At 40.4% G+C, this 15,905-nt stretch overlaps 1 protein-coding gene across 7 annotated transcripts in view; it reads left to right on the forward strand.

Annotated features, from left to right (window-relative positions):
• The window catches only part of helz (helicase with zinc finger), a 343,256-nt gene that overhangs the window by 174,571 nt on the left and 152,780 nt on the right, over positions 1-15,905 (forward strand). For all 7 annotated transcript variants that reach the window (XM_072242661.1, XM_072242664.1, XM_072242665.1 and 4 more), the window contains one exon: positions 9,936-10,054. In XM_072242661.1, the coding sequence (XP_072098762.1) occupies positions 9,936-10,054 (119 nt within the window). The remainder of the gene's footprint in view (positions 1-9,935; positions 10,055-15,905) is intronic.

Raw genomic sequence — 15,905 nt, forward strand, 5'->3', positions numbered from 1 at the left:
TCAAAAAACTGATGCCAGATGGGAAGAGGCGGTTTTTAAAACATTGAGTGTGTGTTTTCAGGCTCCTGTACCTCCTCCCTAATGAGACATTGGTTTGCATGACTTGGAATTTTTTAAGAAGAGTGTAATTCTTCAGTGACAGAGTCTGCTCGTCTGGAATTCCATAATTATCTCAAATCCAGATAATTTCATTTGGTTCGGTTTCATTAATTGTCGTGTCACACCCTTCTCATTTGAAGGGTGAGGAAAAACTTCTTTCACACAGAGAGTGGTGGATCTGTGGAATTCTCTGCCACAGGAAACAGTTGAGGCCAGTTCACTGGCTATATTTAAGAGGGAGTTAGATATGGCCCTTGTGGCTAAAGGGATCAGGGGGTATGGAGAAAAGGCAGGTACAGGGTTCTGAGTTGGATGATCAGCCATGATCATATTGAATGGCGGTGCAGGCTCGAAGGGCTGAATGGCCTACTCCTGCACCTATTTTCTGTTTTCTATGTTTCTATGAATGGGTGTGATGATTAGTTCAGCTAAGCTAATAAGGGCAATCTTGCACTTTGGGAGTTCAAATAAAGAAAAGAAATTGATTTATCTTTCAGTTACTAGGATTCATTCATTTCATTTACTGATGCATTAACTTTACTTGGGTTCATAATTCATTTCTGCCAAAGTACATGCTGTTGAGGAATTTAGTGCTGATTGTAAAAGCAGTAGATCATCAGCAGAGTGTTCTATCTCAAGGATTTGTTTTGTTCGTTAAGGTCAATTATATCATGTAAGTGAAAACCAAGAAGAAGCCAGGGTCCTGGAGGACCGTTGTTTTGTTTTTACTGTGTACTGTACCAGGAGCTTATGGTCGAAATGACAAGATAATAAACTTGACTTGACTTGAAAAAGTGCAAATCTGAAATATAAACACAATGCTAGAAATTCTCAGCCTGTAGGGATGTGTCTGTGGGAAGAGAAAAAGTATTAGCATTTCAGTTCAAAGACCCTTCGTCAGAACAGTTACAGAACATGAAACAGTAAGTACAGCACAGAAAAATGCCCTTCAGCCCCCAAAATGCCAATCATAAAGTAAGTTCCACCTGTCTGCATATGGACTATAATCCCTCCAAACCCATCTGTTCATGTGCCCATCTCACTGCCTCTTAAATGTGATCATGTCTGATTCTGACATCTACTGCTCTATGTAAAGAAAAACTTGCCTTGTAAATGACCTTTAAACTTGCCTCTTCTCACCTTCAAACTATGTCCTGTAAATTTCACATTTCCAACCTTTGATAAAGACTCTTACTTTGTCTATGCCTCTCATCATTTTATAAACTTCTATCAGATAGAATTAGCCTCCGCTGCTCCAAAGACAACAATCCAAGTTTGGTCCAACGTTTCCTTATAGATAATACTCTGTAGTGCAGGCAACATTCTGATGAACCTCTTTTGCACCTTCTCCAAAGCCTCCATATCTCTCCTGTAATGCAGAAGCCAGAAATGCACACAATACTGCAAATCTGGATTTACCAGTTTATCAATCTGCAAGATGACATCCCAGCTTTTACACTTAATGCCCCTCTTGTAGTTCGGTGTTATTTGAAGGTGATGTTAAAATTAATGAGCACTTAATATTAAACTTGTACTTAATACCTGAAGTAAACCTGATCAATGAAAGTCAAGTTTATTATGAAATGCACAGGTACATGTCTGCACGGATGCAATGAAAAGCATACTTGTAGCATTACCACAGGCAAGTAGCATCATATGAACAGCATTCTCAAGAAAAACATACACCAAATGTCCATTATATACAATTTTTACAAGAACATTATTGGGGGAAAAATAAGGGCTATTTTCATGCAAAGTGGTCAGAGTGTTGCGAAATTGTAGTGATTAGGATTTTGCAGGTTGGTTCAAGAACTGGGTGGTTAAAGGGAAATAGGTAGCTGAGAGAAGGTGGTATTGCCTGGACGTTGGGAGTCTTTGATGATGTTGCTTTCTTGAGGCAGCATCCTCCAGTGGATAGTACTAATAGTGGGGAAGGATGTGTCTCTGATAAATTGGGCAAAGTCTGCAATTCTTTGCAGCAGCTTATGCTCCGATGTATTTGAATTACTGTACCAGTACTGGACTCTGTCAGGGTGGTGTCTGAAAGGAGGATGCTGTCCAAGTTGCATGCCATCTTGGTCAATGTCTCCCATCCACTACATAATGTACTGGGTGGGCACAGGAGTACATTCAGCCAGAGACTCATTCCACCGAACTGCAACACTGAGCGTCATAGGAAGCCATTCCTGCTTGTGGCCATCAAACTTTACAACTCCTCCCTTGGAGGGTCAGACACCCTGAGCCAATAGGCTGGTCCTGGACTTATTTCATAATTTACTGGCATAATTTACATATTACTATTTAACTATTTATGGTTCTATTACTATTTATTATTTATGGTGCAACTGTAACGAAATCCAATTTCCCGCGGGATCCATAAAGTATGACTATGACAGACAATGATGCAACTGTTCAGAATATTCTCAATAGTACATCTGCATAAAGTATCTGGAGAAGCTATGCTCATAGAGAACAGAAATGTTAAAGAAAGATTTAATAGATATGTTTGAGAATTAGATTATTTATATTCAAAGGCAGTGATGAGCAGAAAAGCCTGCATTTAAAAAAAACAAGGTCATATATTCCAAATTCTATACTTGTTCAGAAAAAATTGCACCCACAGGACTGCAGTGCAAACTTTTCCCAGCCATGTATTGTAATACACAAAATGCTAGAGGAACTCAGCAAGTCATGCAATGTTTATAGAGAGGAATGAACAATTAATGTTTCTGGCTGAGGCTCTTCATCAGGCACTTGGTTCAACTGTCTTTAACTGTTTCATCAGTGACATTCCTGGCATTATAAGGAAAGATGTGAAGATGTTTGTTATTCTGCAGTTATTGAATTCCATTTGTAGCTTGTCTCTTCATGAGGTAGTCCATGCTGCAGATGACAAAACATGAGTGCTGTTGAAACATATGCTGATAAGTGACAAATAATATTCACATCACACAGCTGGTAAGATGAACATCTCCAACAAGAAAGTGTAACCACCCACCTTTGATATTTTCGCATTATCATTGACAGGTTTTTATCATCAAAATCTAGGCGGTCACCACTTACCATAAACTGAATAGAACAGGTGCATGAATATAGCAACCATGAGGAATTCTGCAGATGCTAGAAATTCAAGCAACACACATCAAAGTTGCTGGTGAATGCAGCAGGCCAGGCAGCATCTCTAGGAAGAGGTACAGCTGATGTTTCAGGCTGAGACCCTTCGTCAGGACTGAGTTCATCCACAAAACCTTCCTGACGAAGGGTCTCGGCCTGAAATGTTGACTGTACCTCTTCCTAGAGATGCTGCCTGGCCTGCTGTGTTCACCAGCAACTTTGATGTGTGTTGCATGAATATAGCAACTGGCTGAGAAGCTATGGTGAGTGAAGCTGTTCCACCACCCACAAAATGCAAGTAAAGAGTGTGATGGAATGCTCTCCACTTGGATGAGATGAGTCTATCTCAAATGGCATCCAAGGAACTCAATACCGTTAAGGTCAAAACCGTCGTACACAATCCTGACTTGTATGTATATCCTCATTTCTTAATTGTCATTTCGTCTATTTTTACTGGAACTGTGTAATTCAAGGACCACTTGCTTAACGGTATTAGTCCATGCATAAAAAAGCTTGGGAACCCCTAGTGTAACTAATAACACTGTAACAAAGTGAAATTTCAATACGCTAGGCAACATGAAGGAAGGTGTTGCAAATTTTAAGTACCCAGACAGAAAGAGCTGGAAGGATATTGTTTACATTCTGTAGGTTTTAAGAAAAGTTTCCTCTTGTCTGTAGCATTGTGTTCACTGAGGTAAGTCAATGTTTTTATTCAGATGGGATGGCTGTTTGTTGCTTTGGCTTTTCTTTAGAACTAAAGGTTTAAAACAAGATTAATCATTGACTCAAAGTCTTGCAGGAATACAAGCACAGAATATAAGTGCTCATATTCCAATATTAATTGTAATGTATTTTAAATAACAATTATCTAATTATAGAAAATTTATACTTTCTGCCAGAGTTAATTTGACTGCTGTAACTTGAAATGAATACTAACTAAAATATGACCTTTGAAAGATGAGAGATTAATGGGAACAAAATTAATGTTGGGTTTCATTCCAATTCTTAATCAGGCTGCAGTAATTTAGAATACATGCTATTTATTTCAGAAATTAGCCCGTCAGTTTGTTTGAGAAACAAGGTAACAAATAACAGAACAAGGTTTTGTGGATGACCTCTGTACATGAGTGGTTCAGAACTTAAAAATTAGAAGTGTTTATCTGTATAGGTGGTGACATCTAACCATACATATCTGCACTTCCTCTGTAGCTGTCACACTGCGTTCTATATTGTTATTGTTTTACCTCAATGCACTGTCTAATGATTTGTTCCGTGTGAATAGTATGCAAGACAAGCTTTTCACTGTATCTCAGTTCATGTGACAATAATTCTAGAAGTGGCATATAGACCAGTTCTTCCATTAACATATGAGCAGAGAAATGACAGATGGGATTAAATTCAGGCAAGTATGAGGTGTTGAGCATTGGGAGATCAAACGTAAAGGAAAAATACGCAGTTAATAGCAGAACTCTTAACAGTGTTGATATACAGAGGGATCTTGAGATCCAAGACTATAGCTCCCTGAAAGTAGTTATGGGATGATAAAGAAGGCATGTGGCATTCTTGCCTTTATTAGTTGAGATGTTGAATTGAAAAGTCAGGAAGTTGATGTACAGAGGGATCTTGGTGTCCAAGACTATACCTCCCTGAAAGTGGCCGCATAAGTTCTTGGGGTGGTAAAGAAGGTGTGGCATGCTTGTGTTTATTAGTCAAGGTGTTGAGTTGAAAAGTTAGAAAGTTATGTTGCATTTTTATAAAACTCTGGTTAGGTTGTATCTGGAGTTGCATGCAGCATTCAGAGTGTGGAGTCTTTGGAGAGGGTGCAGAAAAGATTTATCAGGGTTAGAGGGCAGGTGCTATGAGGAAAAAATGGACTTACTAGTGTTATTTTCTCTGGAGCAATGGAGGCTGAGGGGAGACCAGAAAGAAGTTTAGAAAATTATAAGAGGCACAGGTAGAGTAGATAGCTGGTATCACACTTTCAGTCTTGTACAGAGATGATATGTAGTTGTTAGATCTCACTCATCCCCATTAGTGGAGAAGCCATAGCATAGTTACAGTGGTGAAATTCAAGTGTTCAGTTGTGCATTGTGCTCAACGATGCAATTGTAGTGTTCAGAAGGGAGATGAATATATCTCTGTAAGGGAAAACAAAACTAACTGGGGCTAAGAGAATGTGATGGGCTGAATAGGCTCCCTTAGGGTAGCAACTATTGGTTGATTCTACATTCAGGTAGGAAGAGGTCATCATACATATCTGCAATTTTGCTTGTCATTTTACTTGTTTAGATTGATATGAAAGAGCCTGTGTGGAAGTTAATGTTTTACATTTAGTAAAGAAAGCTGAGTGACTGTAATTTGACTTGGTCATTGTGGTTTCTTCTGCCTGTACCTGTTCAGTTACTGTTGCAATAAGAAACATAATTTGGGGCTTTCTGTGCAATTAAAGGTCAAGAAGGGCCAGAGGGCCTGTTTCTGTGCTGTAGTTTCTATGGTAAGTCAATTATGTATGTATTATCAAAGTACTTAATTCACAAACAGGAGAAAATATGCAGATGTTGGAAATCCAAGCAACCCATGCAAAATGCTGGAAGAATTCAGCAGGTCAGGCAGCATCTATGGTACTTTTCCATAGATGCTGCCTGGCCACTGAGTTCCTCCAGCATTTTGCATGTGTATCAAAGTACTTGTATGTCACTAAGGACTACCTTGAGATTCATTTTCACGTAGGCATTCTCTGCAGAACAAAGCACTCTAGGATCACTGAAAAATGACACACAGGCATAGGCTGACAAACTGTGCAATACAAAAAGAAACAAGTAGGAATAATAATAATAAATAATACTAAGAACTCGAGTTGTAGAGTCCTTGAAAGTGAGTCTGTAGGTCGTGTTCAGTGATCGTTTCAGTGTTGTGATGAGTGAAGATGCCCATGCTGGTTCAGGAGTCTGATGGATGAAGGGTAATAACTATTTCTGAACCTGGCAGCGAGAAGCGAGAATGGTCTGGATGGTGGGGAGTCCTTGATGATGGATGCTGCTTTCCTGCAACAGTGCTCCTTGTAAATGTGCTCAGTCACCAGCGTGCAGTGGTATAAGTTAGATTCAGTTCGGGAAAAGACACGCCCAACCTGTTCCAATCTCACAGATAAGATCAACAATAAGACCTTGCTAAAACTGAATCAATGTGTCTGTCAAGAATCTGATCTGAATCTGATGTCTTTTGTAATTTCTTATCTTTCTAGCTCTAAATATGTTCAGCAAGTTTGCCTCTAAGCTCTTTGAAACATAGAAATATAAAATCACAGAAAAAAGAGTAGGTCATTTCGTCATTTGATCTTTCTCCATTATTCAAGTTTGTTTATTGTTTCTCCCTTCCCTCTCTCCCCCCCCCCATATAAATCTACTGCTCATCTTTTTTTCTTCAGTCCTGCTGAAGGGTCTTGGCCCGAAACGTCGACTGTACTTTTTTTCCGTAGATGCTGCCTGGCCTGTTGAGTTCCTCCAGCATTTTGTGTGTGTTGCTCCGATTTCCAGCATTTTCAGATTTTCTCTTGGTTTTTCACGTTTATTGTCATAGGCATACATGCTCAGGGTATAAATGCCTTGAAAGTCCACCTTTGCAACAGCAGTACAGTATATTCCAAACATGACAGACGTCTTCCACCCTATTCCTGCTCTCTCTTCATTCCTCTTATGCCCTTTGTGCCAGAATGTTATCTCCTTTTTTAGTATATACATTCAGTTAACCTCTCCGACCATCCATGATAACACATTCCTCCTGTTCACTACTACCCAATGGAAAAAATATCTCCCAGCCCTAACTATCCTGCCCTGATTCCCTAGATTCTGATAGCATTCCCAGCCAGGAGTAATATTTTCCCCACATCCAGTCTGTCTAGGCCTGTTAGATTTTATCTATACCAATGAAACCCCCTCTCATTCTGCAGGGCTCTTGTGGAAGCAGAACCTTGTTGACCTAATGTCTTGTCATATGGCAATGATGCTATCCCATTCTTTACTGCACTCCCTATGGCAAATACATCCTTTCTTTGGTAAGGAGACTAGAACAGCATATTGTACTCCTTGTCTCGTTTCATGAGGACCCTGTTTTAGTAAGACATCCTTTCTTAAAATTGCGTGAAAAGGCAAGTCTTCTTGCCACCTTAATGGTTCACTATAACTGCATGTTTGTCTTCGGTGACTAATGTGCAAGAACACTCTGGGTTCCTCTGTGCATTAGTGTTACGTTCTGGTCTCTGTATTTCTCACTCTGTAAATAACACCTGCTTTTTGTTGTTCTATCTTTTATTTCTCACCTTGAGATAATCTTTTATGGTAATTTTATTGAGATTGATTTACTTATCATATGTACATTGAAAAATACAGTGAAATGTGTTATTTGCATTAACGGCTAACACAACCTAAGGATGTGCTGGGGTCAGCTATATGTCGCCATACATTCTGGTGTCAACATAACAAGCCTACCATGCTCACAGAGCACACCAGCAACAGTGCAAGCCCCTTAGCTCCCTCCCACCCAATCATGTATACATTATTTTTAAAGATGAGTGACATTGTTCAAAATAAGAGTTCATTTTATAGCCCACTTGCAAACAAGTGAAAATCTGCAGATGCTGGAAATCCAAGCAAAACACACAAAATTCTAGAGGAACTCAGCAAGTCAGACAGCATCTATGGAAAAGAGCACAGTCGACGTTTCAGGCTGAGACCCTTCATCAGGACTGAAGAAGAAAAAAGATGAGGAGTCAGACTTAGAAGGTGACGGGAGGGGAGGAAGAAACATGAGGTGGTAGGTGAAATTGGCAGGGGTGAAGTAAAGAGCTGGGAAGTTGATAGGTGAAAGAGATACAGAGCTGGAGAAGAGGGAATCTAATAGGAGAGGACAGAAATCCATGGAAGAAAGAAAATGGGGAGGAGCATCAGAGGGAGGTGATGGGCAGGTAGGGAGATGAGGTGAGAGGGAAATGGGAACGGGGAATGGTGAAGTGGGGGATGGGCATTACTGGAAGTTGGGGGAATTGATTTTCATGCCATCAGTTTGGAGGCTACGCAGATGGAATATCCTCCAACCTGAGTATGGCCTCATCATGACAGTAGAGAAAACCATGGATTGACATGTCGGAATGGGAAGTGGAATTAAAATGAGTAGCCACTGGGAGATCCTGCTTTTTCTGGTGGATGGAGTGTAGGTGCTCAACGAAGTGGTGTTGCAACCTGTATCGTGTCTCACCGATGTATAAGAAGCCACGGCAGGAGCACCGGACACAGTAGATGACCCTAACAGACTCACAGATGATTTGCCTCATCTGGAAGGATTGTTTGGGGTCCTGAAAGTTGAGCGAAGAGCTGTAGGGGCAGGTGTAGCACTTGTTCCGCTTGCAAGGGTAAGTACCAGGAGGGAGATCAGTGGGAAGAGACAAATGAACAAGGGAGTTGTGTCGGGAGTGATCCTTGTAGAAGCAGAAACTGGGGAGGGGAGGGAAAGATGTGCTTGGTGTTGGGATCCCGTTGGAGATAGCAGTTCCTCCAGCATTTTGTGTATGTTGTTTATAGCCTGCTTGACTAGGATACATTCTAAATATATGGAATTAAACCTTAATAAAAATGGCTCATGTTGAAGTTTTCAGTGAGTTTTGAGCAGTGTTTTACATCATGTTTGAAACAGTTCAAGAAGTATTTTGTACAATAGGTACCTCAAATCATCCTTCAGAATAAAACTTTTCTATTGAAAGCAATTGTTGAAAAGGACTGTGAAAGACAAAATAGCATGGAACTTCCATGAGTATTAATGCACAATGTTGGAGGTGGTTGCAGTGGCATCAGTTACAGTCTTGGGGCTTTGTACAACTGTTTATTCAGAAGTATCTCTGAAAATCAGAGTTTTGTTCACTGTCAGTACTTCTGTCCTCCACGCAATAATGACAAAGCATTAATTCCTAGTTTTTGAGAACTGTGGAGGGAGACTGGGCCAGAAAACTTAATTCAGGATTTGATTTGGGTTATTGATGTTAAGTGCATTCCTGATCTTAATTGTGGATACGTCAAAAGCTGGTACCTGATTCAGCCAGGGCAACCATTGTCCTATCTTGTAACCAGCTCAAAAAGAAAACAATTACTTGCTCAACCAGAGACATTGAATATGTTAATATTTCAAATTTCATGTGTTTGCCACGTGCCATGTATGCTATGTTCAGTGAAAACCTCAGTTCCAGGTCTGCAGACGCCAACAGAATCAACAAGCTCATCCGTGAGGCCAGTGATGTTGTGGGGATGGAACTGGACTCTCTCACGGTGGTGTCTGAAAAGAGGATGCTGTCTAAGTTGCATGCCATCTTGGTCAATGTTTCCCATCCACCACGTAATGTACTGGGTGGGCACAGGAGTACATTCAGCCAGAGACTCATTCCACCGAGATGCAGCACAGAGCGTCATAGGAAGTCATTCCTGCCTGTGGCCATTAAACTTCACAACTCCTCCCTTGGAGGGTCAGACACCCTGAGCCAATGGGCTGGTCCTGGACTTATTTCGTAATTTACTGGCATAATTTACATATTACTATTTAACTATTTATGGTTCTATTGCTATTTATTATTTATGGTGCAACTGTAACAAAACCAGTTTCCCCCGGGATCAATAAAGTATGACTATTTAACTGCAATGACTTTTATTCACTATTTTATATGATCTGATTACCAACAGGTTTATTCACTCACATTCTCTTGGATGAAGCTGCACAGGCGATGGAATGTGAGACCATCATGCCTTTGGCACTGGCTAACAGACACACGAGGATTGTTTTAGCTGGAGATCATATGCAAGTAAGTGTTTTACAGATAAACTTTAGATTTAGTGTATACCTATGCCAGAATATGAATTAGGAGTCTGTTTATTTCTGATATGACTTCATATTTTGAAAAAAATTGTAATATAACAATATCTGGTCAATGAGCCAAGGAAGTTAATACTGTTGTAATTTGGTTGCAGTAATGGTTTGGCCAGAGATTTTTGTTTTACCCTAAATTAAAATGGAAAATGATGTAACAGTGATCTTGTATTGGTCCCTCTTTTGCTCACAGCCTATTCTGAATTAAAAGTGAGAGCTTCCTTGTGTACGGACTGATTTAATGACTTATTGTTGAGATGTAGTCTTTTACTGGCACTGGATGTGCTTCTACCTCTCTCTGTACACACACACATGCACACATACAAGTGCGCGCACACATGCATAAACACACAGGGAAATCCAAAGCAACACAAAATGCTAGGGGAACTCAGCAGGTCAGGCAGCATCAATGGAGGAGGATCAGCAGTTGATATTTTGGGCTGAGACCCTTCAACAGGACTAGAAAGAATAGGGGATAAAGCCAGAATAAGAAAGTGAGGGGAGAGGAAGGAGTACAAGCTAAATCTTAACAATAATCTGTGTGACTTTGTTTTCAACTTAACAACTTTCTTAAAATATATGCATATATGCACAGTTCTGTAGACCGAGAGCACGGGCTCCCAACCTTTTTCATGCCATGGACCAATACCATTAAGCAAGGGATCTGTGGACCCCAGGTTGGGAACCCCAGATCTAGAGGGATTCTGTTTTGGATCGTCTCTCCAACAGCCGAGCAGTGCAGAAAACCCTTTGGTACAATATCATAGTAACTGCTTTTTAATCAGGGATAAGAAATGACCAGATAAAATACTTTCTTCTGATGGATAACACTCAGTATTCCAGCAGTGATTGTGGCCAAGTGATTTTTCAACGATTGATAGCAGGCTGCTTCAGAAGTTCTGATAACTACTAGGCAGACAGGGCACATCCATTATGTGTGCTATGTGTTGGCAACTTCAAACAGTTTTATACTTTTGCATTGGTTGCCAGACATGCTGGTCTGCCAGGAGTTTCTCAAGAAAGATGTATTTGGGGCATTCCCAAAAGTGCATGGTGTTCTTTTGCCAGTTTCTGTGTTGATAGTACATGTCCAAGAATACTGTCTTTGTGAAAATGATAAAACTAATTTCTGTCAGTGTTACTTCCTGACCATCTGTTGTGAAAAAGGAACTTTTGACTTGCATGCTCTGTGTGACAGAGGGGCCTTCGAACATTTTTCCTTCCCTGAAAGGAAGGGGAAGGATGTGCAAATCATTCTAAAAGCTACTTTTCTCATCCTTTAGTCTTCCTGCTATCCCACTCAAACACGTGCAGAACGATCGCTGATGATGATGCAAGGTAACAGCTGCAGTTTTAGTTTATCAGGGCAAACATAGAACATAACAGCTCAGTACAGGCCCTTCAGTCCACGACGTTGTGCCCATCTTTTAAGATCAATCTGATCCTTCCCTCCAACATAGACCTCCATTTTTCTATCATTCATGTACCTATCTAAGATGTCCTGAACGTATCTACCTCCAACACCATTCTGACAGTATGTTTCATACACCCACTAATCTCTATGTATAAACTTATCTCTGACATCCCCCTCCAAACTTTCCTTCAGTCACCTTAAAATTATGCCCTTACTAGGAAATGGTTATCACAGGAGAGCCCAACTTTAAATGTATGGATGGAAATTACAATGGACATTTACAAAATGGAGAAGATAACAGCATCTGTTAATCATAAGTTGGAACAATTTGATTCATACTGGGAAAAATGGTTTAACTACATAACACCTCATAGGCCTGATTTTATTCTCACAAGTTAATGAATATGTTGTAAAAAAAAGATCACTCTCTGCTTTGTACATAGTTTTCTTCTTTTGATTGTTCTATCCTTCCTCTCCTTTCTATAAGTGTATACCTCAGATAAATATTATGTGGAAATTTGTGACAGATATGACTATATGATATATATGTACAGTATCTGAAATACATCTTATGGAAATGTTTGATGATGAACTTCAATAAAAAATAAACTACAAAAAAAAAGCCCCCTTGTATTAACCGTTTCTGTCCAGGGAAAAATTCTCCAGCTGTTCATTCTGTCTTTGCCTCTTACATAAGAACATAAGAAATAGGAGCAGGAGTCGGCCATCTGGCCCATGGAGCCTGCCCGCCATTCAATAAGATCATGGCTGATCTGTCTGTAAACTCAGTTCCATCTACTTGCCTTTTCCCCATAACCCTTAATTCCCTTACTATGTAAAAACCTATCTAACTGTTACTTAAATATATTTAATGAGGAAGCCTCAAATGCTTCCCTGGGCAAAGAATTTCAGAGATTGACCACTATCTGGGAAGACAGTTTCTCCTCATCTCCGTACTAGATCTTCTCCCCTGAATCTTGAGGCAGTGTCCCCTAGTTCTAGTCTCACCCACCAATTGAAACAACTTTCTTACTTCTATCTTATCTATCCCTTTCAAAATTTTGTATATTTCTATAAGATCACCGCTCATTCTTCTGAACTCCAGAGAGTATAGTCCCAGGTGACTCAATCTCTCCTCATAGGTTAACCCCTTCATCCCTGGAATCAACCTGGTGAACCTCCTCTGCACTGCCTCCAAAGCCAGTATATTCTTCCTCAAGTATGGAGACCAGAACTGCGCATGGTACTCCAGGTGCAGCCTCACCAGTACCCTGTATAGTTGCAACATGACTTCCCTGCTCTTGAATTCAATTCCCGTAGCAGTGAGGGCCAACATTCCATTTGCCTTCTTAATAACCTGTTGTACCTGCAAGCCAACTTTTTGCAATCGATGAACAAGCACTCCCAAGACCCTCTGCACAACAGCATGCTGCAATCTTTCACTATTTAAATAATAATCTGCTCTTCTATTATTCCTTACAAAGTGGATGATCTTGCATTTACCAACGTTGTATTCCAACTACCAGACCTTGGCCCACTCACTTAACCTATCTATATCCCTCTGCAGACTCTCCGCATCCTCTGTACAATTTGCTTTTCCACTCAGTTTAGTGTCATCAGCAAATTTTGCTACGCTACACTCAGTCTCCTCTTCCAAATCATCAATGTAAATGGTAAAGAGCCGCAGCACCCCACTCACCACCAACTGCCAACTGGAGAAACACCCATTTATACCAACTTTCTGCCTTCTATTGGTTAACCAATCCACTCTCCATGCCAATACACTTCCTCCGACTCCATGCATCCGTATCTAATTTATAAATCTCTTGTGCGGCACCTTATCGAACGCCTTCTGGAAATCCAAGTATACGACGTCCACCTGTTCCCCTCTATCCACTGCAATCGTTATGTCCTCAAAGAACTCCAGTAAGTTTGTCAAACAGGACCTGCCCTTTCTGAATCCAAGATACACTTTATCATCTTAACACCTAGTTTATCTTATCATCTGGTACACCTTCCTGAAGTCAACTCTCATCCTCCTCCATTCCAAACAGAAAAGCCCTAGCTCGCTCAACCTATCCTCATAAGAAATGCCCTGTAATCCAGGCAGTATCTAGGTAAATCTCCTAAATCACCCTCTGCAAAGCTTCCACAAACTTCCTATTATGAGGCAACTGTTCAATCGGACTGTTTAAATCTTAGATTAGACTATTTAATTGTCACTTTCTTTGCAGTGTAACCATTAATTATCTGCTTGTATTTTAAACAGTTCTTATATGCAGGTAACAGTTTAATATGCCTCTAGTGCAGGGGTTTGCAACCATTTTTATGCCATGGGCCCCTACTGTTAACCAAGGGGTCCGTTGACCCCAGATTGGGAACCCCTGCTGCAGAGGCAAGCTCTGGAAGCTTCTTTGTTCTGCATTATTTGACTAAGTGCTTTCTTATTGGTTAACTTGGTACTGCAGTATTTTTTTATAATGGCTTTCTAATTGGTTAATTCTTATTTATAAATTTGAATGGAACTTTCCTTATTTTGTATAAAAAAAATCTTTCCTATGCTAGGCATCTTCTAGATTTAGCTTTCCCTTTGCTTAATAAACCTCCATCATTGTCTGTTCAACTTTCTTTTGTTCTATCAACGCTGAATAAAATGATCGTAAAGCCACAAGTTTTGTGCCGCCTTCCTGACTTCTAAAAGAACCTGAGATAAGAAAAACATCAGAATCTTACACGACCATAACTGGGCAGAATATTCCAAGTGTGATCTAACTAGGGTTCTGTAGAGCTTCAACATTACCTCACAGATCTTCCGCTCAATCCCCCAAACAATGAAGGGCAACGCACCATGCGTCTCCTTAACAACCCTATCACTTGAGCAGCAACTTCGAGGACATGAACCCTAAAGTCTCTCTGTTCCTTCACACTACTAAGAATCCTGCCATAATCCCTGTATTCTGCCATCAAATTCGATCTTCCAAAGCGAATCATTTCACACTTTTCTGAGTTGAACTGTCAGATACTCGAAGGTAATTCACAACATGATGAGACAATTCTGGATCATACAAGGGTGCAGTCAGATAGATGACCAACATCTTGATTGGACAGGTTTTTTTTTAAGTGTCTCAAATAAGGGTGAAAAAGGAGAAAAATGGAGAGGCTTCAGCTGAGAAGTCCAGGGCTTCAGAGCTCCACAGGTGAAAACATAACAGTGGGTGGCTTACTGGTTGCCAAATGTACAGAATCCTTGAGGGGTTTCACAGGATAGATGCAGTGTCCTGGTGAAGGGTATTGACCTGAAACATTGACTATTTATTCATCTCCATGGATACTGCCTTTCTCCATCATTTTGTGTGTGTTGCCCTCGATTTCCCAAATTTGCAAAATTTCTTGTGTCTTTAAATGTAGAGTTTCTTTTTTCTCGGTTGGTATATCAAGGAATCAAGGGCTGCAATCTCAAATAAGGACTTAGCTATTTAGAATAGACACAAAAGATTAAAGATTAGCTTTATTTGTCAAATGTACATCGAAATATATAGTGAAATATGCCATTTTGTGTCAATGACCAACATAGCATGCCCACAAGTTCCTAACCCTAACTCGTACTATAAGTCTCTGGAATATGGGAGGAAACCAGAGCACTTGGAGGAAACCCATGTGGTCATAGAGAGACAGCGGGAATTGAATCTTGATGCTGGCACTGTAATGAGTTACTCTAACTGTTACACTAATTTCAGTGGATGCCTGTATTGATCTTAAAGCTTGGGTAATGGCAGATTAGGGTCTAATGTGAGTTAGGACATGGCAGCAAAATTTTGAGTGAGGTGGAGAAATTTCTTCACCCAGTTGTAAATAACTCTTGCTGTTCTATACCTAAGAAGACTCTGGCAGCTCAGTCACCGAGTATATCCAAGAAAAAGATGGAAAGGTTTTTAAATTTTAAAAATGTTGAGGGATTAGTGCAGGAAAGTGGCATTGAGATAAAAGATCAGCAACAAAATTGAGTGGCAGTTTCGGGATGAGTGTTGAAGTGTTTCTTCCTGCTTCTGTTTCTTTATTTTGTATACTTACGGTGGACCATTTGAATTTGAGAATGCTCAAGAAGTGAAGGAGTTCACAATCTGTGGCTTATGAGCTGGGATGAGGACTGGCAACTTGAAGACAGCCTGGCCCGGGGGCCTGTCTGTTGTGTGAGTGGCTGGGGGGGTGGAAGGGGTGGGAAAAGTGCTTGTTTCATTGTTGTAATTGCTTGTGTTGTTGAGTGGAACATGGGGGACATACTCTGCTGGGGCTGGCAACACTTGTGGGCTGCCCCCAGCACATCCTTGGGTGTGCTGGTTCTTAAAACAAACGACTCATTTCACGGTATGTT

This window comes from Mobula birostris, chromosome 24 (genome assembly GCF_030028105.1).
Source record: "Mobula birostris isolate sMobBir1 chromosome 24, sMobBir1.hap1, whole genome shotgun sequence".
In the NCBI taxonomy this organism is placed as follows: domain Eukaryota; kingdom Metazoa; phylum Chordata; class Chondrichthyes; order Myliobatiformes; family Myliobatidae; genus Mobula; species Mobula birostris.